Source organism: Kogia breviceps, chromosome 12 (genome assembly GCF_026419965.1).
Source record: "Kogia breviceps isolate mKogBre1 chromosome 12, mKogBre1 haplotype 1, whole genome shotgun sequence".
Classification (NCBI taxonomy): domain Eukaryota; kingdom Metazoa; phylum Chordata; class Mammalia; order Artiodactyla; family Physeteridae; genus Kogia; species Kogia breviceps.
In genome coordinates this window covers 59,594,496-59,622,081 of record NC_081321.1, presented here as the reverse complement: position 1 = coordinate 59,622,081, position 27,586 = coordinate 59,594,496, and the positions used below count along the sequence as shown (strand labels likewise).

At 35.0% G+C, this 27,586-nt stretch overlaps 1 protein-coding gene across 1 annotated transcript in view; it reads right to left on the bottom strand.

Moving 5' to 3' along the window:
• Positions 1 to 27,586, bottom strand: part of TRHDE (thyrotropin releasing hormone degrading enzyme) — a 430,192-nt gene that overhangs the window by 66,975 nt on the left and 335,631 nt on the right. Inside the window, exons 11-12 of the mRNA XM_059082402.2 lie at positions 25,984 to 26,117; positions 25,828 to 25,883 (exon numbers count right to left, since the gene is read on the bottom strand). Of these exons, the coding sequence (XP_058938385.1) occupies positions 25,828 to 25,883; positions 25,984 to 26,117 (190 nt within the window). The remainder of the gene's footprint in view (positions 1 to 25,827; positions 25,884 to 25,983; positions 26,118 to 27,586) is intronic.

The following is a 27,586-nucleotide window of genomic DNA, read 5'->3' as shown; positions in this document are numbered from 1 at the left end:
GGTTCTTTGAGAAGATAAATAAAATTGATAAACCATTAGCCAGACTCATCAAGAATAAAAGGGAGAAGACTCAAATCAATAGAATTAGAAATGAAAAAGGAGATGTAACAACTGACACTGCAGAAATACAAAAGATTATTAGAGATTACTACAAGCAACTCTATGCCAATAAAATGGACAACCTGGAAGAAATGGACAAATTCTTAGAAATGCACAACCTGCCAAGACTGAACCAGGAAGAAATAGAAAATTTGAACAGACCAATCACAAGCACTGAAATTGAAACTGTGATTAAAAATCTTCCAGCAAACAAAAGCCCAGGACCAGATGGCTTCACAGGCGAATTCTATCAAACATTTAGAGAAGAGCTAACACCTATCCTTCTCAAACTCTTCCAACAGATAGCAGAGGGAGGAACACTCCCAAACTCATTCTATGAGGCCAACATCACCCTGATACCAAAACCAGACAAAGACGTCACAAAGAAAGAAAACTACAGGCCAATATCACTGATGAACATAGATGCAAAAATCCTCAACAAAATATTAGCAAACAGAATCCAACAGCACATTAAAAGGATCATACACCATGATCAAGTGGGGTTTATCCCAGGAATGCAAGGATTCTTCAATATACGCAAATCAATCAACATGATACACCATATCAACAAACTGAAGGAGAAAAACCATACGATCATCTCAATAGATGCAGAGAAAGCTTTTGACAAAATTCAACACTCATTTATGATAAAAACCTTGCAGAAAGTAGGCATACAGGGAACTTTCCTCAACATAATAAAGGCCATATATGACAAACCCACAGCTAGCATCGTTCTCAATGGTGAAAAACTGAAACCATTTCCACTAAGATCAGGAACAAGACAAGGTTGCCCACTCTCACCACTATTATTCAACCTAGTTTTGGAAGTTCTAGCCACAGCAATTAGAGAAAATAAAGAAATAAAAGGAATCCAAATAGGAAAAGAAGAAGTAAAGCTGTCACTGTTTGCAGATGACATGATACTATACATAGAGAATCCTAAGGATGCTACCAGAAAACTACTAGAGCTAATCAATGAATTTGGTAAAGTTGCAGGATACAAAATTAATGCACAGAAATCTCTTGCATTCTTATACACTAATGATGAAAAATCTGAGAGTGAAATTAAGAAAACACTCCCATTTACCATTGCAACAAAAAGAATAAAATATCTAGGAATAAACCTACCTAAGGAGACAAAAGACTTGTATGCAGAAAACTATAAGACACTGATGAAAGAAATTAAAGAGGATACAAATAGGTGGAGAAATATACCATGTTCTTGGATTGGAAGAATCAACATTGTGAAAATGACTATACTACCCAAAGCAATCTACCGATTCAATGCAATCCCTATCAAATTACCACTGGCATTTTTTACAGAACTAGAACAAAAAATTTCACAATTTGTATGGAAACACAAAAGACCCCGAATAGCCAAAGCAATCTTGAGAACGAGAAATGGAGCCGGAGGAATTAGGCTCCCTGACTTCAGACTCTACTACAAGGCTACAGTAATCAAGACAATATGGTACTGGCACAAATACAGAAATATAGATCAATGGAACAGGATAGAGAGCCCAGAGATAAACCCACACACATAATGGTCACCTTATCTTTGATAAAGGAGGGAAGGATATACAGTGGAGAAAAGACAGCCTCTTCAATAAGTGGTGCTGGGAAAACTGGACAGCTACATGTAAAAGTATGAAATTAGAACAATCCCTAACACCACACACAAAAATAAACTCAAAATGGGTTAAAGACCTAAATGTAAGGCCAGACACTATCAAACTCTTAGAGGAAAACATAGGCAGAACACTATACGACATAAATCACAGCAAGATCCTTTTTGACCCATCTCCTAGAGAAATGGAAATAAAAACACAAATAAACAAATGGGACCTAATGAAACTTAAAAGCTTTTGCACAGCAAAGGATACCATAAACAAGACCAAAAGACAACCCTCAGAATGGGAGAAAATATTTGCAAATGAAGCAACTGACAAAGGATTAATTTCCAAAATTTATAAGCAACTCATGCAGCTCAATAACAAAAAAACAAACAACCCAATCCAAAAATGGGCAGAAGAACTAAATAGACATTTCTCCAAAGAAGAGATACAGATTGCTAACAAACACATGAAAGAATGCTCAACCTCATTAATCATTAGAGAAATGCAAATCAAAACTACAATGAGATATCATCTCACACCGGTCAGATTGGCCATCATCAAAAACTCTAGAAACAATAAATGCTGGAGAGGGTGTGGAGAAAAGGGAACCCTCTTGCACTGCTGGTGGGAATGTAAATTGATACAGCCGCTATGGAGAACTGTATGGAGGTTCCTTAAAAAACTACAAATAGAACTACCATGCGACCCAACAATCCCACTACTGGGCATATACCCTGAGAAAACCACAATTCAGAAAGACTCATGTACCAAAATGTTCATTGCAGCTCTATTTACAATAGCCAGGACATGGAAGCAACCTAAGTGTCCATCAACAGATGAATGGATAAAGAAGATGTGGCACATATATACAATGGAATATTACTCAGCCATAAAAAGAAATGAAACTGAGTTATTTATAATGAGGTGGATGGACCTGGAGTCTGTCATACAGAGTGAAGTAAGTCAGAAGGAGAAAAACAAATACCGTATGCTAACACATATATATGGACTCTAAGGGAAAAAAATGTCATGAAGAGATTAGTGGTAGGACGGGAATAAAACACAGACTTACTCGAGCATGGACTTGAGGATATGGGGAGGGGGAAGGGGGCAGGGTGGGCTGTGACGAAGTGAGAGAGTGGCAGGGACATATATACACTATCGAATGTAAATTAGATAGCTAGTGGGAAGCTGCTGCATAGCACAGGGAGATCACCTCTGTGCTTTGTGACCACCTAGAGGGGTGGGATAGGGAGGGTGGGAGAGAGGGTGATGCAAGAGGGAAGAGATATGGGAACATATGTATATGTATAACTGATTCAGTTTGTTGTAAAGGAAAAACTAACACACTATTGTAAAACAATTATACTCCAATAAAGATGTTTAAAAAAAAAAAATAAGAAGTTTACTAAGGTTTTAAGGGCGTTCTGTTTCCAAAGATGATATAATCTTAGACTAAAAGCATGTGTAACTGTTTAAGCCTTGAAACAACGCTTAGGCACTCAACCTTCTACAGGCTTGGAAGTGGAATGATAAAACTGCGTGGTGCCCAAGGAAACTATGTGCCCACGACTCACCTCACATATGTTCATGGAGGATGACAGAAAAGGAAGAGTCTCTCAAAGGGCAGATCCAGTGACTACTAAGAAAAACTGACCAGGAAGCTATGCTCAAAAAGCAAAATCAGAATTTAATCAAGAAACTTTGTCCATCATCAAGAGTTCTTCACAATGGCTCCTACTTTTCCATTTTTCCCTCTCTCGAATGGCAGGTTTTATTCTATCCTAGCCCCACCACTGAGAGTCAGTTGTGTGAGAGACAATCAACTTATTATTTCCTCGGATTTTTTTTTATTTTGTAGAGATCTGTCCTTCACTTGGAGTTACTGGACTTGAAGCTGGTTGGTATTAAAAAGATAAAATTTCAGAAGGTATCATCTGAATTCCCCATTTGCTGACCAAGAATATAAAGCAAACAAAAAAATCAGCATTTCATTTATTAAAAAGAAAAAAAAATAGATGGTAATCCCATCTATCAGGAAGTTTTCTCTGGTATCAGGTAAAGTTTTCTCAAAGATTTTCCAATGTAAAGAAGCAGTATAGGAATTTCGTTGAAACATTTGGAAAACAAAAGTGGCTGAAGACCATGTTGATTCTAGTTAAATATAGAGATATGGTCACTGATGTTAAGTTCTGGTAATTAATAATTGTAAATCAACCAATGTTTTCCACCACATGCTAGGTATATTACACAATCCACTGGTGGAGGCAAAAGGTGGTTAAGTATACTTAATTTTGCTTGTACAATTAAATAATTATTACTTGGTAATTTTCTGAGGTAAATAGTGTTTTTAAGAAGACTGTATTTCAAGAACAAGAAGAGATTAGAACAGTTTTTCTCTCCTTTACCTCCTCACTTGAGGCATGTAGATTAGGAAGAATAGCACACTAGTTGTTTTAAATAAGCCTTTTTTATAACTTCTATTTTTAAATATATATTAAAAAGTCCCATATAACTTATATTTTAGAATATACACACACACCCTTCTCTTACTTTTCCTAAAGTACAAACTGCTATTGACTCATGAATAAAATATAAAAAGGACGCCCCCAAAATTGTTAATAGTTAAAAATGAAATGTATGCACTGTAATATTCTAAACATGGATCCAACAATAAGAAACTCCAAAAGATCTCAAGTTCAATGAGGCTTGATGGAGAGAGAGAAACATCTGTATTTCCATGTATCAGTACGTTCCCACATAGCTGAGTATAACTAGAGACACAATATATTCTCCAGAGTGACAGATTTTTACTTTCCTACAGTGCTGCCCCATTAGTGACTTAATCAGATAAATATGGTTTAAAACTGGATCACATAAAAAGTGAAACTGGTTGGCAAAGGGAACATTTCTAAATGGATTTTCTGTATTAGCAGCAAATGGCTTTTCTGTATTAGCAGGTAACTGTAACTTGGTGAAGCCAAAATTTGGACATTCTTTTTCTATCTAGAGATTTGAAATCTGCGCATGCCTCTTAATCCAAAATTGGGAGCAAATTTTCATAATGGCAAGAAATTACTTTTTAAATTTAAATTTCACAAAGATGCTACCACGTTAACTTTTCCATTTTGATTTCTTCATGTTTGTCTTCCTCTTCTACGTGGATCTATTGCAGTCACTTTATTTTGAGATCTCTTTGAAGATTATCCTGAAATACCATCTATTGCTAACATGTTTGAGATCTATTACCAGATAATGGTGGACACAAGTGTCATGATATTACATGTGTGATGTTACTTGTTTCCTTCTTCCAGATGTTTTTCAAAGCTCACCCTAAATTCTCAAATGCCGTGTCTTCCATGAAGCATTAGGAGATTTTGAATATGCCATCCAAAAGTGATTCCTCTTTCCTTAAAAACACTGTGCCCTTAAACCACCTAACATTTATATTAGATAAACATTAAATCCTTTAGACCTTAATGCATTACACTAGATAAAATCTTCCATTAGATAATTGTGAGATGATAATCTCTCTCTAAATTCTAAGGCATTTGAGAATATGCTGTTAAATTTTGTACTTCATATGTTTAATATATGTAGTTCACTATGTTTAATATAGTGCACTGCTACAGTAGGTTCCTCATAAACATTTGCTTAGTGAACAAATGAAATACATATATTTCTAACAACTATTACTTGATAAAAAATTAATTTTGTTGTGAATGTTGTTTTTAAGAGATTCCTTGCTGCTGTCAACATCACGAAGCTACATTTATCCAGATATATTTGCACCTCTTTGATCTCCTTAATTATCAAAACTACTAAATTTAATATTAACATTCAACTTGATATTTAAAATTATATGCTTCATATTGGAAGAATTATTCTGAATTACAGTATTATTTTTTCTCAAAGGAAAGCTAAGAAAGAGAATGTTATAGACAAAGACAAATTAAGATGAAAACTGAGTCAACAACTTCAACAAACTACATTCAGATTAAAACTTGGGTATACATTTTATACTTCAGTACAGTGGTATGCATTTCTAATAAAATATATCCTGAATAATTTGTTTTAAATTGAGGTAAAACTAACGTAAAAACCTATCCTGGATTAACTACTTTTCTAGCCCTAAAGTCTCAACTCAATATCATATGTCTCTTGAATGTCATGACAGATCCCAGTCTGTTAATAGAATGTCATATAATAACAGAAAATATTGATTGAGCACTTCTTGGACCTTAAGCTACATAGAACTTTTATTTAATTACATGATCTCAATTAATATTCAAACTAAAACTCTGATGTGGATACTCTTTTATCCACATTTTGTAATTGAGGAAACTAAGGTCAAAAGTCAGTAACTTGAGGGGGAGCGAGAAGATGGCGGAAGAGTAAGACGCGGGGATCACCTTCCTCCTCACAGATACATCAGAAATACATCTACACGTGGAACTTCTCCTATAGAACACCCACCGAACGCTGGCAGAAGACCTCAAACTTCCCAAAAGGCAAGAAACTCCCCACGTACCTGGCCGTGTGGATTAAAGGCTCTTGGCACTCCAGCCAGGTGTCAAGGCTGTGTCTCTGAGGTGGGAGAACTAACCTCAGGACACTGGTCCACAAGAGACCTCTCAGCTCCACGTAATATCAAACGGCGAAAATCTCCCAGAGATCTCCATCTCCACACCAAGACCCAGATTCACTCAAGGACCAGCAACGAACAGTGCTGGACACCCTATACCCAACAAAGAGCGAGACAGGTCTACAGCCCCATCCATTAGCAGAGAGGCTGCCTAGAATCACAGTAAGGCTACCGACATCCCCATACATGCCCCCAGACGTGGACCTGCCCACCAGGGAGACGGGATCCAGCCTCATCCACCAGAACAGGGGAACTGGTGCCCCCAACCAGGAAACCTGCTCAACCCACTGAACCAACCTCAGCCACTGGGGACAGCCACCAAAAATAGATAGAAATACGAACCTGCAGCCTGCAAAAGGGAGACCCCAAACACAGTAAGATAAGCAAAATGAGAAGACAGAAAAACACACAGCAGATGAAGGAGCAAGATAAAAACACACCAGACCTAACAGATGAAGAGGTAATAGCTAGTCTACCTGAAAGAGAATTCAGAATAATGATGGTGAAGATGATTCAAAATCTTGGAAACAGAATCGACAAATTGCAAGAAACAGTTAACAAGGACCTAGAAGAAATAAAGAGGAAGCAAGTAACAATGAGCAACACAATAATTGAAATGAAAAATACTCTAGACGGGATCAGTAGCAGAATAACTGAGGCAGAAGGACGGATGAGTGACCTGGAAGATAAAATAGTGGAAATAACTACTGCAGAGCAGAAGAAAGAAAAAAGAATGAAAAGAACTGAGGACAGTCTCAGAGATCTCTGGGACAACATTAAACGCACCAACATTCGAATCATAGGGGTCCCAGAAGAAGAAGAGAAAAAGAAAGGGACTGAGAAAATATTTGAAGAGATTATAGTTGAAAACTTCCCTAATATAGGAAAGGAAATAGTCAATCAAGTCCAGGAAGCACAGAGAGTCCCATACAGGATAAACCCAAGGATAAACACGCCGAGACACATAATAATCAAACTGTCAAAAATTAAATACAAAGAAAACATATTAAAAGCAGCGAGGGAAAAACAACAAATAACACACAAGGGAATCCCCATAAAGCTAACATCTGATCTTTCAGCAGAAACTCTACAATCCAGAAGGGAGTGGCAGGACATATTTAAAGTGATGAAGGAAAAAAACCTACAACCAAGATTACTCTACCCAGCAAGGATCTCATTCAGATTTGATGGAGAAATTAAAACCTTTACAGACAAGCAAAAGCTGAGAGAGTTCAGCACCACCAAACCAGCTTTACAACAACTGCTAAAGGAACTTCTCTAAGCAAGAAACATAAGAGAAGGAAAAGACCTACAAGAACAACCCGAAACAATTAAGTAAATGGTAATAGGAACGCACATATCAATAATTATCTTAAATGTAAATGGATTAAATGCTCCCACCAAAAGACACAGACTGGCTGAATGGATACAAAAACAGGACCCATATATATGTTGTCTACAAGAGACCCAGTTCAGACCTAGGGACACTTACAGGCTGAAAGTGAGGGGATGGAAAAAGATATTCCATGAAAATGGAAATCAGAAGAAAGCTGGAGTAGCAATTCTCATATCAGACAAAATAGACTTTAAAATAAAAACTATTACAAGAGACAAAGAAGGACACTACATAATGATCAAGGGATCGATCCATGAAGAAGATATAACAATTGTAAATATTTATGCACCCAACATAGGCGCACCTCAATACATAAGGCAAATACTAACAGCCATAAAAGGGGAAATCGACAGTAACACAATCATAGTAGGGGACTTTAACACCCCACTGTCACCAATGGACAGATCATCCAAAATGAAAATAAATAAGGAAACACAAGCTTGAAATGATACATTATACAAGATGGATTTACTTGATATTTATAGGACATTCCATCCAAAAACAACAGAATACACATTTTTCTCAAGTGCCCATGGAACATTCTCCAGGATAGATCATATCTTGGGTCACAAATCTAGCCTTGGCAAATTTAAGAAAATTGAAATCGTATCAAGTATCTTTTCCGACCACAACGCTATGAGACTAGATATCAATTACAGGAAAAGATCTGTAAAAAATACAAACACATGGAGGCTAAACAATACACTACTTAATAACGAATTGATCACTGAAGAAATCAAAGAGGAAATCAAAAAGTACTTAGAAACAAATGACAATGGAGACACAACGACCCAAAACCTATGGGATACAGCAAAAGCAGTTCTAAGAGGGAAGTTTATAGCAATACAATCCTACTTTAAGAAACAGGAAGCATCTCGAATAAACAACCTAACTTTGCACCTAAAGCAATTAGATAAGGAAGAACAAAAAAACCCCCAAATTTAGCAGAAGGAAAGAAATCATAAAGATCAGATCAGAAATAAATGAAAAAGAAGTGAAGGAAACAATAGCAAAGATCAATAAAACTAAAAGCTGGTTCTTTGAGAAGATAAAATTGATAAACCATTAGCCAGACTCATCAAAAATAAAAGGGAGAAGACTCAAATCAATAGAATTAGAAATGAAAAAGGAGATGTAACAACTGACTCTGCAGAAATACAAAAGACTATTAGAGATTACTACAAGCAACTCTATGCCAATAAAATGGACAACCTGGAAGAAATGGACAAATTCTTAGAAATGCACAACCTGCCAAGACTGAACCAGGAAGAAATAGAAAATATGAACAGACCAATCACAACCACTGAAATTGAAACTGTGATTCAAAATCTTCCAACAAACAAAAGCCCAGGACCAGATGGCTTCACAGGCAAATTCTATCAAACATTTAGAGAAGAGCTAACACCTATCCTTCTCAAACTCTTCCAAAAGATAGCAAAGGGAGGAACATGACCAAACTCATTCTATGAGGCCACCATCACCCTGATATCAAAACCAGACAAAGACGTCACAAAGAAAGAAAACTATAGGCCAATATCACTGATGAACATAGATGCAAAAATCCTCAACAAAATACTAGCAAACAGAATCCAACAGCACATTAAAAGGATCATACACCATGATCAAGTGGGGTTTATTCCAGGAATGCAAGGATTCTTCAATATACGCAAATCAATCAATGTGATACACCATATCAACAAACTGAAGGAGAAAAATCATATGATCATCTCAATAGATGCAGAGAAAGCTTTTGACAAAATTCAACACCCATTTATGATAAAAACCCTGCAGAAAGTAGGCATAGAGGGAACTTTCCTCAATATAATAAAGGCAATATATGACAAACCCACAGCCAGCATTGTTCTCAATGGTGAAAAACTGAAACCATTTCCACTAAGATCAGGAACAAGACAAGGTTGCCCACTCTCACCACTATTATTCAACCTAGTTTTGGAAGTTCTAGCCACAGCAATTAGAGAAAATAAAGAAATAAAAGGAATCCAAATAGGAAAAGAAGAAGTAAAGCTGTCACTGTTTGCAGATGACATGATACTATACATAGAGAATACTAAGGATGCTACCAGAAAACTACTAGAGCTAATCAATGAATTTGGTAAAGTTGCAGGATACAAAATTAATGCACAGAAATCTCTGGCATTCTTATACACTAATGATGAAAAATCTGAGAATGAAATTAAGAAAACACTCCCATTTACCATTGCAACAAAAAGAATAAAATATCTAGGAATAAACCTACCTAAAGAGACAAAAGACTTGTATGCAGAAAACTATAAGACACTGATGAAAGAAATTAAAGATACAAATAGGTGGAGAAATATACCATGTTCTTGGATTGGAAGAATCAACATAGTAAAAATGACTGTATTACCCAAAGCAATCTACAGATTCAATGCAATCCCTATCAAATTACCACTGGCATTTTTTTACAGAACTAGAACAAAGAATTTCACAATTTGTATGGAAACACAAAAGACCCCGAATAGCCAAAGCAATCTTGACAACGAAAAATGGAGCTGGAGGAATCAGGCTCCCTGACTTCAGACTATACTACAAGGCCACAGTAATCAAGACAGTATGGTACTGGCACAAAAACAGAAATATAGATCAATGGAACAGGATAGAAAGCCCACAGATAAACCCACACACATATGGTCACCTTATCTTTGATAAAGGAGGGAAGGAAACACAGTGGAGAAAAGACAGCCTCTTCAATAAGTGGTGCTGGGAAAACTGGACATCTACCTGTAGAAGTATGAAATTAGAACACTCCCTAACACCATACACAAAAATAAACTCAAAATGGGTTAAAGACCTAAATGTAAGGCCAGACACTATCAAACTCTTAGAGGAAAACATAGGCAGAACACTCTATGACATCAATCACAGCAAGATCCTTTTTGACCCACCTCCTAGAGAAATGGAAATAAAAACAAAAATAAACAAATGGGATCTAATGAAACTTAAAAGCTTTTGCACAGCAAAGGATACCATAAACAAGACCAAAAGACAACCCTCAGAATGGGAGAAAATATTTGCAAATGAAGCAACTGACAAAGGATTAATTTCCAAAATTTATAAGCAACTCATGCAGCTCAATAACAAAAAAACAAACAACCCAATCCAAAAATGGGCAGAAGAACTAAATAGACATTTCTCCAAAGAAGATATACAGATTGCCAACAAACACATGAAAGAATGCTCAACATCATTAATCATTAGAGAAATGCAAATCAAAACTACAATGAGATATCATCTCACACCGGCCAGATTGGCCATCATCAAAAACTCTAGAAACAATAAATGTTGGAGAGGGTGTGGAGAAAAGGGGACACTCTTGCACTGTTGGTGGGAATGTAAAATGATACAGCCACTATGGAGAACACTATGGAGGTTCCTTAAAAAACTACAAATAGAACTACCATATGACCCAGCAATCCCACTACTGGGCATATACCCCGAGAAAACCATAATTCAAAAAGAGTCATGTACCAAGATGTTCATTGCAGCTCTATTTACGATAGCCAGGACATGGAAGCAACCTAAGTGTCCATCAACAGATGAATGGATAAAGAAGATGTGGCACATATATACAATGGAATATTACTCAGCCATAAAAAGAAATGAAACTGAGTTATTTATAATGAGGTGGATGGACCTGGAGTCTGTCATACAGAGTGAAGTAAGTCAGAAGGAGAAAAACAAATACCGTATGCTAACACATATATATGGACTCTAAGGAAAAAAAATGTCATGAAGAGATTAGTGGTAGGATGGGAATAAAACACAGACCTACTCGAGCATGGACTTGAGGATATGGGGAGGGGGAAGGGTAAGCTGTGACGATGTGAGAGAGTGGCAGGGACATATACACACTACCAAATGTAAATTAGATAGCTGGTGGTAAACTGCAGCATAGCACAGGGAGTTCACCTTTGTGCTTTGTGACCACCTAGAGGGGTGGGATAGGGAGGGTGGGAGGGAGGGTGACACAAGAAGGAAGAGTTATGGGAACATATGTATATGTATAACTGATTCACTTTGTTGTAAAGGAGAAACTAACTCACTATTGTAAAACAGTTATACTCAAAGATGTTAAAACAAACAAACAAACAAACAAACAAAAATAAAAGTCAGTAACTTGCTCAAGGTTACAATTTTTGTTGCAGCTGGGACTAATATCTATATTTAATTCTGCAGGCAATGATTTTAACCACTATAATTTTCTAAGCAAAATTAGAGAAGAGAGAGCAATTATTTTTTTAAAAATAATTATTTCTTAAACTTATCTTGGTCTAGAGAATAGAATAATATAAAAACTGAAATAAATAATACCAGTTTTAAAGTTAGCCATGCTAGAACATACTCTCATATTATTCTTGGGAGAAATTCGCCAATATTTAAGAGCAACTTGACAATCTGTTTCAATGATTTTAACCATGGACTCAAAAATTGAAGTTCCAAAACTATATCTTAGTAAACAGCAAATAATAATAAAACTGCATGCACAAATATATTTGTCAGAATTATTCATAAGTGAAAGTTTGAAAGCATTCTAAATTTCCAATAATATAAATATTTTAAGTTAGTCATGGTATATATAACCATAAAAAAGAATATTAGAGAGCATTTCAAAATTATTAAGATAGGGAAATAAAATGCATAGAGATTGAAAAGGAAGAAATAAAACTATAGTTACCTCCAGATGACATTACAATGTTTGTAGAAACCTTTAAATTTAAATTTAAAGGAAACTATTAAGTAGCTATAAGAAATAATAATCAAACTTGGCAAGGTTGCAGAATATAAGGTCAATATACAGAATTCTTATACCTCAATAGTAAAACAACTCAATTTCTTTTAATGGACAACAGATTTGAACAGATATTTCACAAAAGAAGATACAGATGAAAAATAAGTGCATGAAAAGATTCTCAACATCCTTGATCATTAAAGAAGTGCAAATTAAATCAATAATAATAAGATACTTTCCACACACAATATAATGCTTAATGTTAAAAAGACTGGCAATACTAAGTGTCGGTGAGAATGCAAAGCAAATGAGACTGTCATGTATTGCTTGTTGGAATGCAAAGTGGTCCAGCCACTTTGGAAAACAATAGGGTAGTATCTAATAATCTTGCCAGACAACCCAGCAAGTCCACTCCTAGGTATTTACTGAGAGAAAGGGAAACATAATCACATGAAGATGTTTATGCAAATATTCATAGCAGCATTATTCATAATAGACTAAAACTGGAAGCAACCCAAATGTTTAAAAAATATAAATGCCTGCTTTTTCTTGCTATTACTGCTTAATGAGTAACTATTTTCCAGGAAAACTTCTGTAAGGGTCTGTATCTCTGGCATGCAAACCTCTGCCATCCAGGAGGCTACCAAGGTGCTCCAGGGCATCTCTTGTTCCTCACCAGGTAAATAACCATATTATAGTTCTCAACAGCTTTCTAAATAGAGTTTGTCTTAATTGCTCTCCTAACTACTTTCCCTGCTTCCACCCTGGCTTCCTCACAGTATATTCTCAATAAAACAGCCAGAGTGATCCTACAAGAACATGTCTGAGCACATCACTCTTTTGTTCAAAACCATCCCAATGGCTTCCCCTCTCACTCTAAATAAAACCCCCAATTCTTACAATAGTCTATAAGGCCTTACATGGTCAGTACTGTTACCTCCCTAAATCATCTCATCTTGCTATACTCCTTACTCACTCCATTAGAGCCACATCTGTCTATTTGCCTTCCCTTGGACATGCCACACAGATTCTACCTCAGGGCCTTTGTACGTGCTGTTCCTCTGTCTGGAATGCTCTACTCCCAGATGGCTCCCTTATTTACCTTTGTAACATAAATAACAACTCAAATATCAACTGAAAAATAAGAGCTTCCCTGACCATGATATTTAAAATAAACTTCTCTGTTAGCCTTCTCCAAACTCTCCCATTCTTTTTGCTTTTTATTTATTTACTCTGAAAGTATCACCACCTGACAAATGTTTATTTGCTTGATAAACTAACTGTAATCCTATCCACTGTAATATAAGCAGATACTTTGGCTCTTTTATTTACTACTATTTACTCTAGTGTCTATAATAGTGCCTGGTACATAGTAGGTGTTTACTAAATATTTGTTGAATTAATGAACTGTCACATTGTGGATAGGCCACATATGGGATCACCATTTCCATCCCTATCTATGTATATTTTTAACTCCCATGTATCTTCAAATGTGCAAAGCTGTTACTATACAATTGGAAGACATTGCTGACTAACTTTGCATTACAGAACTTTCCATTTGTGAATTATTCTTACTAATGAGCATCAGAAATTGAAATAAAAAAGGTCAACCCACTAAAATTATTTTGACATACTTGCTTCTCATGTTTTTCATTATTTTCATTTTGCCTGTTTGTGAAAGATGTTCTCATATCACTTATCTGTTGAGAATAAGGAGAACACACAGTTCATTTTAATGTCAGGAATATATGCTTTAGAAAATGATTAACCTATCTGGAATGAAAATTAGATATTGAATGATGACATACAAACCAGGTAAATAGCTATTGAAATTTTTTTCTACTAGTTTCTATACATTCTATAAAGTACAGACTAACAAATAAAGAACATACGTTTCTACCTTACTCTGAATTTGGCATATCTTTGAAGTAAATAAATATTTGAAAATGTCTTCACCAACACTTGGAACTTTCTATTGTTATATGTGATAATTATTTAGTATATAATTCATGTTCATATTTTATCTCAATATCTTCCTTTCGCTAAGAAAATCAATTGAATTTATTTTAACTAAACATCGGCTATGATTCTTGACTTTTAAAATTCTGGGGACTTCCCTGGTGGTCCAGTGGTAAAGAACATGCCTTCCAATGCAGGGGACGCAGGTTCGATCCCTGGTTGGGGAACTAAGATCCCACATGCCATAGGGCAACTAAGCCCGCGTGGAACAACTACTGAGCTTGTGTGCCTCAACAAGAGAGCTCACATGTTGCAAACTACAGAGCTCACGTACCCTGGAGCCTGCGTGCCACAAATGGAGAGAGAAAAAATCCACACACCACAACTAGAGGAAAGCCTGCGCACCACAACAAAGAGCCTGTGCTGCATCGAAAGATCATGTACACCTCAACGAAGACCCCACATGCCACAGCCAAGACCCGACACAGCCAAAAAACCACGGAAAATAAATAAATATAATAAAAAAATAAAAAATAAAATTCTGAATAACTTTTCCCATGTGAAAAGCAAACATGACAAAATAATCTTTCCGAGGCCAAATATAATGATTTCCTCACAGCATGAAATAAGTATTATGGCTCTGTCTTTGTTATCCACCTACCTTTCAGTCCATGTATCCATCATCTATCTACCTGTCAACAAACTCATTAACGTTCACACTATATATATAATTTATTGAAATACCCTATGTATTACTTTTGCATTTATTGAAACAAATTTTCATATGGATTTCTCAACTCTTCACACTCTATGAAATAGCTGATAGTCTATCAATGTCAAAATTCAACAGACTGCAGTTACATTTAAAAAATGTAAATAGGAAACCTGAGAAACTCTACAAAGATGGAAATTAACAAGTGTGGTAAGCTAGGAGGCAAGTGGCTAATTAATTGCTCTGCATATTAACTATATTGCTATAATAATTTTAGTCTCACTATCAGTTGAAACAGGGGAAGTAATATTTCCCTCGATATGGCCAAGATAAGGCCCATGATCTGCCCTCAGCTTACGCAATTAACTTCCAGTGCATTTGCACACTGGGAATGCAAAACCAAGTAATTTTCACCCGAGTCCTTTCTATTTTGGCATTTCTGACAGCATTCCCAAGAACCCTCCACGAATTTAGAGTGTGTTTAAGTCAGCATCCACATAAAACTCTCTGATAGTCAATCATTATTCTCTTCGGAGCCTATTAGCCTTACTTGAATTTGTCGCATATGGACTGCTAGAGTAACATTTTCTTTCTTATGAAAACTCTCTTTTTTCTCCTTTGGTTAGCACTACCACCTGGTGACCTGGAGAGCGGATACTGAACTTCTGTTTAATCCTCACCCTAATTAGCTGAAGCAGCTGAGCAACTGGAAAGCCCTGCCTCCTTCCCTTCTGAGGCTCAAGTCCACTGTACTCCAGACCATTCCACTTTAGGAAGGAAGAAGTCAATCTGCGATTCAAATGTGGTCTGATTCCGCAGGGCCACGTGCTACTTCTTAGCTTCTAAGTTGGCCTGTACCCATATCTTTAAATAGCATTAAATAGGCTTTGGCACAGTTGCAACAAGTCAAGTTTTCCTAATCTGATGTTTTCTCACATCCAAAATAGTGAAGGCCTCTTCACTAGTACTCCATTTCACATAAGGGCATTTGAAGCATTCCACACAGGCTAGTTGAAATTGCATGCAATTAAGGGAGAACCTCATGTACTTAAAATAATCTCCCAAGGCTTTAAGATTTGTCATATAAGCAAAAGTGTGTGCCATTTTGAATTAATCACTCACCTTCAATTGCACAAAATGTTGGAACTAAGTTTCCTTTCCTTTCCGCTCTTTCCCAAATCATTGTCTCTTCAAGTATAAAAATGAAGTCTTCTATATTTTCATGGCAAGTAGAAACTAACGTAAAACACTTATTTTCCATTACCTTTATTCTAGTTTCCTTGTCAGGATAGCATTGCTACCTCGGGTAAATAAGTTATTGAAGCCCCAAATAGATTTTATGAGTTCTAGGAGAAAAATACGAGCAGTTCTTATAACTGGCTGATTAGTATGTTTGTTAAGAAAGCTTGCGATCAGAAAGGCCCCTAAGAATCTCTGTTCCAAAGTGGGAAAATATCATTACAAGACACCTTAAAGTAATTACTCTAGCATAAAACCTGCATGAATACCTATATTCATATATTCCTCATTAAAAATTTTTCCTTTTAATTTAACATAATAAAAATGAAAAGAGTTTTTTTGAGATTTCTTTGAAAATTAGGCTTTTACATTAACAGACTAAATGCCAGAGGATTCATTTATTTTTCTCCACAGACTAAGTCTACCACAAAACTCGTTTTCTTCTTTCTTATCAATTATTTCTTGCTGAAAGAACCTACTCCCTTCCCTTCCCTTCCCTTCCCTTCCCTTCCCTTGTCTTCATCTTTCTAAGCTACTGAGTCCCTCAAAGACTATCACAGAATAACTACAAAAGCTAAAGATGCCTTTTTCTCACAGTTAACACTTACTCCAGGTAGCTCTATTGTTCCTGCCTACTTGCACTGTCAACAGATTTACAAATCCCTCCAGGTTTAGATGCCAGATTAACTTGCAAGAAAATTCTGCCATGTTGTTCACCCTGGAAAACTACTGAACACCTCAGAATTCAATATGCGTGTGTATGGTTGATCTGTGTTAGTATGCTCATTTGGGAGCTCAGCTCGGTGCTCTGTGACAACCTAGATGGGTGGGGTCGGGGGTGGGTGGGAGGGAGGTCCAAGAGGGAGGGGATATAGGTATACATACAGCTGATTCACTTCATTGGACAGCAGAAACTAACACAACATTATAAAGCAATTTTACTCCAATTAAAAAATAAATAAATAAAATAAACATAAAGGTATCTCCTAATTATATAAGAAGCCTCCAGGAGATTTCCGTGCTTGGGAAAATTTCTAAGACACCCAGATTTTGAGTTTTGTTCACAGCTATCAGACAGCATATCCGAAATGGTAACATATTTAATAACAAGAATAAAAAAGTGTTTTTGAATAGTTAAAACTGAATCCCTGATGTTCTGATTGTTGAATGATCAGCTCATGACACTAGGATCCAAAGAAAGCCACCCTCACTGCTATTGAGGATACTACTCTAAGGCCTTTTAGCTCCACAGGAGCACCTGCCTGTCTAAATCGACATTATAAATACCTTCTGGGACTCAAAAGCAGTGATTTTCATATTGCTGTGGGTGTCAGAATCACATGAGGTGCTTCATAGAATGCAGATTCCTAGGTAGTGGTGGAAATATGCAATTTTTAATAAAACATCTCAGGTGCGGTGGTCCTGATGCAGGTGGTCTCTCAGCTCATACTCAAAGAAGCACTGCATCTGAATATGCAAAAGATTCCCAGCAAGCAGGAGAAGAGATAACTCAAATTCATGGAAGGAAAAACACTAAGATAATACTATCACAGACCAAGAATATAACATCAGAGGAATACTTAGGTCTCTATGCTAAAAGCACATATTACAAATATCTATTCAAGTAAAGTTGATGGTATAAATGACCATTTTGGAGAGGAAGCTTTACCTAAATACTTTAAATTATGTGTGAACAGGTATTTCAAATTATTGGGAAGCTTAGAGAAATCCTAGGGAAATTCTTATGAAATCTCAGGCTCAGGTTTCAAAGCAATTATAAAATCAAAAGAATCATAACTTTGTGTCAAATGTGACCAGACAGTACTAACTACAATGTGAATTCTAATTTTTTAAATTTGTGAGACACTAAAGAGCATATATACATTTATTCAAACAAACTTGTCATTGCATTTGGAAATTTAGACTATTTATTCTTAAAAAAGAATGGCTTATGCAAATCCATGTAAGCTACAAACATCACCCACACTTTTGTAACTCAAGAGTGCAGGCTGTTATGAAAATGGATCAAACCTACAGAAGGATGTCAAAATATCTCTCTTCTACTTTCTACTCAGCACTCTCAGACATTAGACATTAATATTAAAACATTTTCACCTACAGAACTGAAACACAAATTTTGCACTAGAAGGTTACAAATTTGCTTTTGATTTAGTGCAGTACAACTGAACTGTCTCTAAGAAAGTTTGTCATCCTCAAGAGCCACAGGCCTGCCCTTATGCCCCAGGAGGTTTGAGCTTCTCAGAAGTACCTGGAATGTATGGTAGCTCCCCCTAAATCCTTATCTCAAGGACAACATCTGTGACTCCACCCTCAAGAGGTTTCTAAAGATAGCTCAAAGGAACATGTTACCTCACTCTTTAACCTTGAGCAAACAAGCATACCCCTGTAGGAACAGTGTGGCTTGAAAATTCAGGAATCTACTCTAGCCTTTTACTGGGTAATCATAGAAAGAAAGCTGAAGACTCCCAGCTCATTATAGTAAATGTCCTGAAAATGCTTTCAAACTATTTTTAACATTTACTGTGACAAAGTGTTGCGTAAACTAAGACCAATTTGGAGGCCTTTTGGATATGAATTTTTAAGTAATTGCATGCAGAAAGGTATAAAATGAGAGGGCTTCAAGGTGACTTTTTTGTATATCTCAAGAAGAACGTTAGCTGATAAAGACAAATAATTAAATCCTCAGCCTCACAGATGTGAGAAATATTGTGATCTCTTAGAGATGGCCACAAAGCTCCTGAATGAACTCATTATGAGTCACTATTCAGAGCATGGAAAGATCTGCCCTGGCCAGAAAGTCCAAAAGCATAACTACAAGCTAATCTTAAATAGCCTTTGGTCAATGGCAGAAGACTGGAAGCATACAGCTAACGATAAATCTTATTTTGCAATAAACAATTTTATCACTTTCAGGATTTCATAAGTATTTAATTGTAATCCTTTTGCACACACATTCTAGTGGCTTAACAAAAGATAAATAAGAACATAATCTACACGTGGTTACTTCTCCCAAATGATTCTAATATAAACAGCGGAAGAATCATCCTTCTCTCCCTGCCCAGTAAGTACAATATAAAATCAATTTTAATCAGTATTCCCAGTATTCTATTATTAATAACTCTTAGATTCCATTATGAAACTCAGCTAAGGAAGAAAAATGTTTATACTGAGATTATATAGCACTTTCAAAAGAGAAAAAGGCAGGAATTGAGGAAAGAATTCTGAAACTAAATATCCTTTCTGAAATCAGAATTTATAAAGCAGTAGACCATGTCAGAGGGATCCAGGATTCTTAATCAGGTTTTGCATAGCCATGATCAGGTGAAGTGAAGCAGTCCTATTATCTCCATAACCGAGTGGGGAAATCAGGACAAAATGTCCAGTCTGCCAAGGTATTTCTTATAAAAGGTTTCTAAGTCATTCCTTCTCAATGTCACCTACAAAAGGTCAACACATTACAATTTAAACGTCCAGCCATCAACATAGGAAAAGCTACTCTTCCTCTAGCCCAGTTCAAGATGAAGTCCCTTTTTAGGTACATAATGCTCCTATTTTCTGCAATGAGCAATGAACACATGTTTGTCAGGGGAAACTTTAAACAAGGTACAGGAGAGCCATCCAGAAGACACAGAACTTCTAATAAAAACTATGATAGAGGAAGGCTCAGAAGGAGTAGATTAGTACCAATCAGTTTGCAAACATTGTTAAGGCAGTTGTTTTTTGTTTTACTGTTTTTTTACTGTTTTACAATAGTGTCTTAGTTTCTCCTTTACAACAAAGTGAATCAGTTATACATATACATGTTCCCATATCTCTTCCGTCTTGCGTCACCCTCCCTCCCACCCTCCCTATCCCACCCTGTTAAGGCAGTTTTAACAATGCTGCTATCAGTCCTGAAACTAAGGCCCAGAAACAAAAACAATGCATGAGGGTAGGTCTGAGGTATTCTCATAGTCTGCTTCTTCATGAGCCACTGTATTTTCACTGGCTCACATACTGAATTTCCAGTTCTCCTAACATATCGCAGATTTATAAACTCAGAAACAATTTGATAAAAATGTAATTATTAATTTTTAAACTTATACAGTCTTCAAAAACGTATTAACTACTACTGATGACAGCTCACCAGCACTTAGAGCACTTCTAAGTGTGACATTCATAATCTCCAGGTAAAAGTTCTCGTGCTTATTGTTAATAAAACACTAATACTTTAAAAGATATAACTGCTATCTTATTTCTTAACAAGATTTGCAAACTAAGTTGTAAGATTCTGTCCTAGTTAGGCTTTTTTAGGTGATTGGGTCCTTAATGGAATAGCCTATAATGGAATTTTTAAAATATGCTATGCAAGCTAAAAATATATGTTATGACATTAATAATGCAATAATCTGGTATGTGTTCTACAGTACGTAATTGAATTTTCCAGGAAACTGGTGACTAAATAAATAAATCAATGCAGTAACTGGCCAGGGCAAGGGTGGTGATGATGATGATGATTTATCTCTGAAACTCTTGGATATGAACAAATATTCCAAACAATTTTCACGTATTTTGACTATTTTCAAACAAAATACCACATAGGTCCACAATCCAGTTCTACACACTTTTATAACTTTTTAAAATCATACTCAGAGCATGTTGATGACTTTAAATATCCAAATCCAGTGGATATTATACTTCCTACAGTGCAACTTCCAAATTTCCAGTTTCTACTACCTATTAAACTAATAAATAACTTCAATAAGAGTTCTTACATTATCTAGCTGCCAATTCTACTCCTTCTCAAATCTGTTTTAATCAATTTGTTGCATGAGTATCACTGTGGTAACAGTTCTCTTGCCCTAAATCCATCCTCTAGTTTACACTTTATTCTGCTCTCATTTTATTACTTTTAAAACTTTAGTAGATTTCCATAGCAAACTTTCATTTTTCTGATGGAATTTCCTATATGATGTCCTCCATAATCTTTCTAGACCACATTAATTCTTTATATTACAACATTTGCATAATATTTTATTCATCATATTGACATACTGAATATAGTTAATTGTCTGCAGTGTATTGTCCCTGCTAGACCATGAAGTCATTGAAAACAAGAAATGCATCTTGTTCATTTTTATATCTCTCAATCTAGCAATGCTTCATCAAAACAAAAACCAACAACAAACATGAACACCCAACAAAAAATATCTAGGCATTTAGTCACTAATTTCAAAGTTCAAGTCATAACACACTGATACTTGTGAGGCAATTGATTAATTCCTTACACACAAGTAATGAAAATTAGAACATCTAAGTGCAGAAGCAGTGCCACTTCCTATAGAAGCGTATACCATAAAAAAATGAGGAAATAATATGACATTTCCAGAACCAATGTAAATAAAGTTATAGAGCTTGACTTAGGGACCTAAAAAAATGGGGAGAAACAACATGTTTTGATATTGGAAAGCTCACATTTGAAAATATGTTAATTCTTTAAAAATTAACTTATAAATCCAATCAATGCATATTCAGTCAAAACTGCAGCAGGATTTTTAATGGGCTTTGTCAAACGGATTTTAAAATCTATACTTAAGAGAAAACACGTAAGAATTTGAACAAGAACAAGAGAAAATGTTGTCAACCACAACATACTATAAAGCTAATAAGAGCAACATGGTACTAGAGCCAAAAAGAACAGAGACCAGTTAAACAGAATTGAATCAATTCCCTAAAATATAAGTATTTGCATTAAGATAAAGATATCATTTCAAATCTATGAATAAGAAAGTCCTTTAAACAAATAGGATTAAATAATTGGTTATAAATATATTAATGTTAAAGAAAATTAGACCACTCTTCCATTCTATCCATAAAAACTAATTAGAGAAGGAAGGGTGAGGAGATAGATGTAAAAACAAAATAGCTTTCAAATAAAAAATGAAATATTTTCAAAATGTTCATATAGAGAAGGTCTTCTATGGAAGTCAGAACCAAAGAAACAGAAAGCTACAAAAGGAATGATTTAACATATAAATTAAAAGCCTTTGAGATGATGAAATATACCACAAAGTAAAAAAAAAAAAAAAACAAAAAACAAAAAACATAGTGTTGAGAGAAAATACTGTAAAATTGTTTTCTACAAAAAGGAGTAAAATCCAAAAAATCCAAAATATATAGGAAAAGGGTAGGAAAAATACCTCACCCATCTTCTATTAGGCTTTTGTTTTTCCTTTAACCAGGTAACATTTCACAGAAGAAAACAAAATACACATGGCAGATGTATATGAAAAGATGCACAAGTTAATTCAACTAGTTCTGTAACAGCTTCAAAAAAATTATTTTTGCTGTCATACTGTCAAAAATGTAAAAGATGTATATACTCTTTATTATCGTGAAGGGTTTGGGGGCATTGGGCCCTCTCGTATGTGGTTGATGGAGGGTTCTACTGGGAAACCCTTTGGAATACAATTTGCAATATTTATCAAAAATCTTCTACTCTTTAAACCAAAAATTCCTCTTTCAGGAATCAATCCTATAAAAATACGTATATGTACGACAAAAGACTGTTCAAGAACACTCAGTGCAGTCTTGATTATAATAATGAAAATTTAGCAACAATGGAATAAAGCTCCTCAGATTTATTTTTAGAAATGAGTAGAAAACAGAATGTATTTCTGTTCACGTAAAAAAAATTAAACTGTATGGAAATGTTTAAAAATGGCTGGATTTATATACATCAAATATTAATTTTATCTGTGAAGAGGGAGGGTAAGAACTATAGGATGTCATGGAAGGAGTAAAAGAAAATTTTCACATTGTTATCTCTCTTGTTTTAATCACTACAACTAGAATGCATTCATGTGGTTTTTATATATTTAAAAAACAACCATTAAAAAATACCTAGAATATGTGTACTTAATTGCACAAAAAGATAGTAGGCCTGAAAGTTTATAGTTTGAATAATTAATAGTTAATTAGCAATTCATTCAACAAATATATATTGGTATAATCCTATACCAAAGATTAAGTTAGACAGTAGTAATACAAGGATGAGACAAAGCCTTACCCTCAAGATCACCCCAAAATCACAGGGACCCAGAAAAGTAGTTGAACTACAAGGTGACAACTGCTAAAGTACAGATCCACAGGATGTCACCTTATTCTTTCTGGGGAGGACAGATAGGTTTCAAGTAAGGTTGTGCAAGTGAAATTTTATTTTTAAGTGAATAGCAATATTCCCAACAGACAAGGGGAGTGGAAAGGAATTTCATATAATGGGCAGTCACCCTGACCTGAGGTCATAAGCGCTGCTGTGCTATTATCTGCAGTTGAATGTCACCCCTCCACCCCTCACTTAAAACCTGTGCACCCTTAGCTAAGAGATTTAACCCCTCTCAACCTCCACGACTCAGCTATAACATGGCTGCAGTAACCACACCCACTCCATGGGTTTACTGAGAAGACTGAACAAAATCATTCATAAAAGCCTCAGTACAGTACCTGGAACATACATATTGATAAATATTTGCTACTCTTCTGTTTGTTATCTATAAAGAAGCCAAAAGGAGCATGGTGTGTTCAGGAAACTGAAAGAAGACTGATATAGGTTGGTAGCAAAACTTTGAAACATTTACTAGAATACACTGAAATGTGAATAACCCTTAACTCCAAGTGACTGCAGGGTGTTTCCAAGTAAATGCAGAAGAAATCTAATTTTGTGTTTATTTACCTCCATGCTAATAGGAAAATTATCTCATGATCAATAAAACAAATTTCAATATATATTCAAGGAGATTTGCACATTCCCCTGGTAAATTTGTATAAATGATAATGAAATTGTTTACTTCAAATGTTTAAGGCTTCCAAAATTGTTATTGAAAGCAATGTTCTATCTTAGACAACAAGGAATTTAATTTTGGAAAAAAAATCATCTACTAAAATTAAAATATTTCATTAAAAATAGCTTCTATCATTTAATGCAGATGAGTGAAAGAGCCTTTCCATTTCCATCTTTCCATCTGCCCTCTCTCTTTTAGTATATCACTACCTGTTTGCTTTCTCACCCTCATTTCAAACCCAAAGGATTCACCACTTCAAATCCTCTCAATCTTCCTATATTACCTGGCTCTTCTATTACTTCATATATATGAAGCCCTGGCCCTGTCAATTACTAGCTATGTGACTTTAGGTAAGTTACTTGACTTCTGTGACCCTCAGTCTCCTCATCTATATAATGAGAATAATAATAATAATACAGATCTGCTTATCTCATATGGTTGTTGTGAAAATTATACAAATTACTATATGCAAAACAGAACAGTTTTACATATAGTAAAACTATATGTAAAACATATAGACTCAGAACAGTGCCTGGAAATTTATGTGTTTAATTAACTGGTAATATTAGTTCTCTTCTAGTTCCCTAACCTTTCCTTGTGGAACTCTTAACATAGCTCTCTTTTGCTTGCTTCTCTCTCAGGGCAATGTTACATTAAGTACACTCTCTTACTGGCTTTCTGAACTCTCTAAACTTCTATGTCAAAATAATCTTCATGGTATATGTAATGCTTTCTTCAAAGTCTTCATATCTTACTTAATCTTTATCTCCACATATGACTATCTTGTCAGGCTTTCCTCCACCTCTATCATTTCTAAATTTTTGTCCCATAATATCAGATTATTAAAATTAAAACTATACTTGATGTGAACAATATAAAATATTAAAAGGACTGAGTTATTTTACTATTTAGCCTCAAAACTGAGTAAAATAGCTTGGGTTTATGATCAACATTACTTTAAATGAATAGCTATTTAATGACTATTCAAAAGAATAACTGATTTTTAACATTATAAATCTGACTATGAAAATAACACAAATATTACTATAACTAGTACTATAACTTGTGCTACAAGATTGATACATATTTTGTCCAGAACAGCTTTACCCAGTAGAATATTTATTTCTGTCTTGAAGCGCAAGATTTTCATAATGAATCACATTCAAAAATACATTTAAAAAAAGATATACTGGTATATGTCATGAAAAATAAATGCCGATGCTTCAAGGTACTTTACATCAAAAATTAAATATGGCACAATGGTCATTTTGTAGAGTTCATTAATGAAATTGTAAAGAGAGTATTAATCTTGAGTGTTAAATTGAACTTGTGGCGAAAATTGATCAAGCTTCTCCTGACTCAGAAATACCCCATGGCTACTATTGATCAAGAGTTTGGGACACTGATTGTAATTCATATCCAAACACAAAGGGTGTGAGACAGAAATTATTTTAAAAGATTTCTTATTCAAAACATATACACTATTTAGCTTAATAGAGGAAGTTTTAAGGGCATTAGTTTTATTGTGGAGAGCCACAGGAAAACATACCTGGCTAGGCTGAAGGCGTCGTCGATCAAACCTGCTCGGTTACTGACAGAGAGAACCTATGAGTCAACCAAAAAAAAAAAAAGGGGAATCACTTAGGATTAAAATGGCAGATGTTCATATGTCAAAACAGATCTTTGATGAGTAAATCCAGTTTACCTCATGGTTCCTGATTAATTGATCAATTAATAATCTCCAATTCCTTAAATCATAGTTGACTCTAAAATAGCCAGTTTGATTGATGTTCCCCAGTAACCAGCTTCCTCTGTCCAAAGAAGTTATTCTGTGGTGTTCTGAAAACAGCATTTTAGGGGGGTAAGACAGATGTGCAATTTTAAGGGTTAAAATAGAATGAAGTATGTTTTCTTAATACCAGATATCACAGTACCAATAATTAAAAGAGGACAGCATCCTAAATACCTAATTGAAATCTACTCTTTACTCAATTAATCACTATAGCTAAAATTTGCTAGAAAACCTTTAGTAGCTTACTCATTATTACTCTTGATAAAACCCTGTTATGTATATATAATTTTCTTTCTCAAGATAAATGTAACCAAGAAATCTACTACTGTATTCATGTGGCTTCCAGTTACATTGTATATGTATCCGTGGAAAAGGCTTCAGGTGCACATTCTACTTATTTTATTCAGCAAGAAAGTGATTAAAGTAATAGGGCTCATTTATTTGAAAGTCACTGTTATTTCTTACCCTTTTCTTTGTGCTTTCTTGGATGTGCTAATAAATTACTGACTTTCCAGCATCATCAATAATGTTAGAAAGGAACCTCATTTATTTAAGACTAATATTTCTACATATTATTAGAACAAAGATAATAAATTCTGCTTATTGGAATCACTTTGGAAAATGGTAACTTGATTATATTCACTGGTTAATTCAATTAAAGGAAGCCAGTAAAAGCAATCTTATAACTTACATATTTAACCCCTTCAAATATGATACAGATAGAGAACTCATTCACTTTTAATGGCATCCTTTATTGACTTCCCAGAACCATAGTTTACAATTCTAATTATTTTGTTGCTGCTGCCCTCAGGACCCATGCTTCATAGAAGTTGCATAATGTATGATGTTTACTTAAAATTCATATTTTATACACACATACACACACACATCTATCTAATTTCCACAGTGACTCAAAACCACAAAATGCATCATGGAAACCATTCATGTCAGTTCTGAATAAGAGGCACAACCTCTAATTCTCACTCTTTTATCCAGGTTTTTACACATCAGACAACAAAACAAATTTTATTTTTACTTTTCTTAAGCATTGAATTTACAGAGTACTTTCTCTTAAGTAAAAGCCATACAAGAAGAGGTTATACCACAAAAATTAATGAATGAATGTTAAAGATCATTAATTGTTCACATCTAGAATGGGGTGGGCTAATGTAACCAATGCATGTTACATATTATCAACTTTCAGAAATACAGTAAAAAAGACTTAAACATAAATGTATACTAAACATAAAAATCTAATCTTTAATGTTTCAAAGAGCACTTCAACTTCTTGACACCTTTATTAACAGTATGTGTTAGACCAGATAAAGAAATGAGGCTCAAGTTATACTCCAATAAAGATGTTTTAAAAAATTAATTAATTAATTAATTTAAAAAATTTTTAAAAAAATCTTGGTTTAGTCATTTAATATCTCCTTGAGCTGTCATAACTTCAATGAGCTTCTCGTCTGTAATACATGTCTTTTAGAATTGTTGTAAATTGAACTCATTCAGCAAA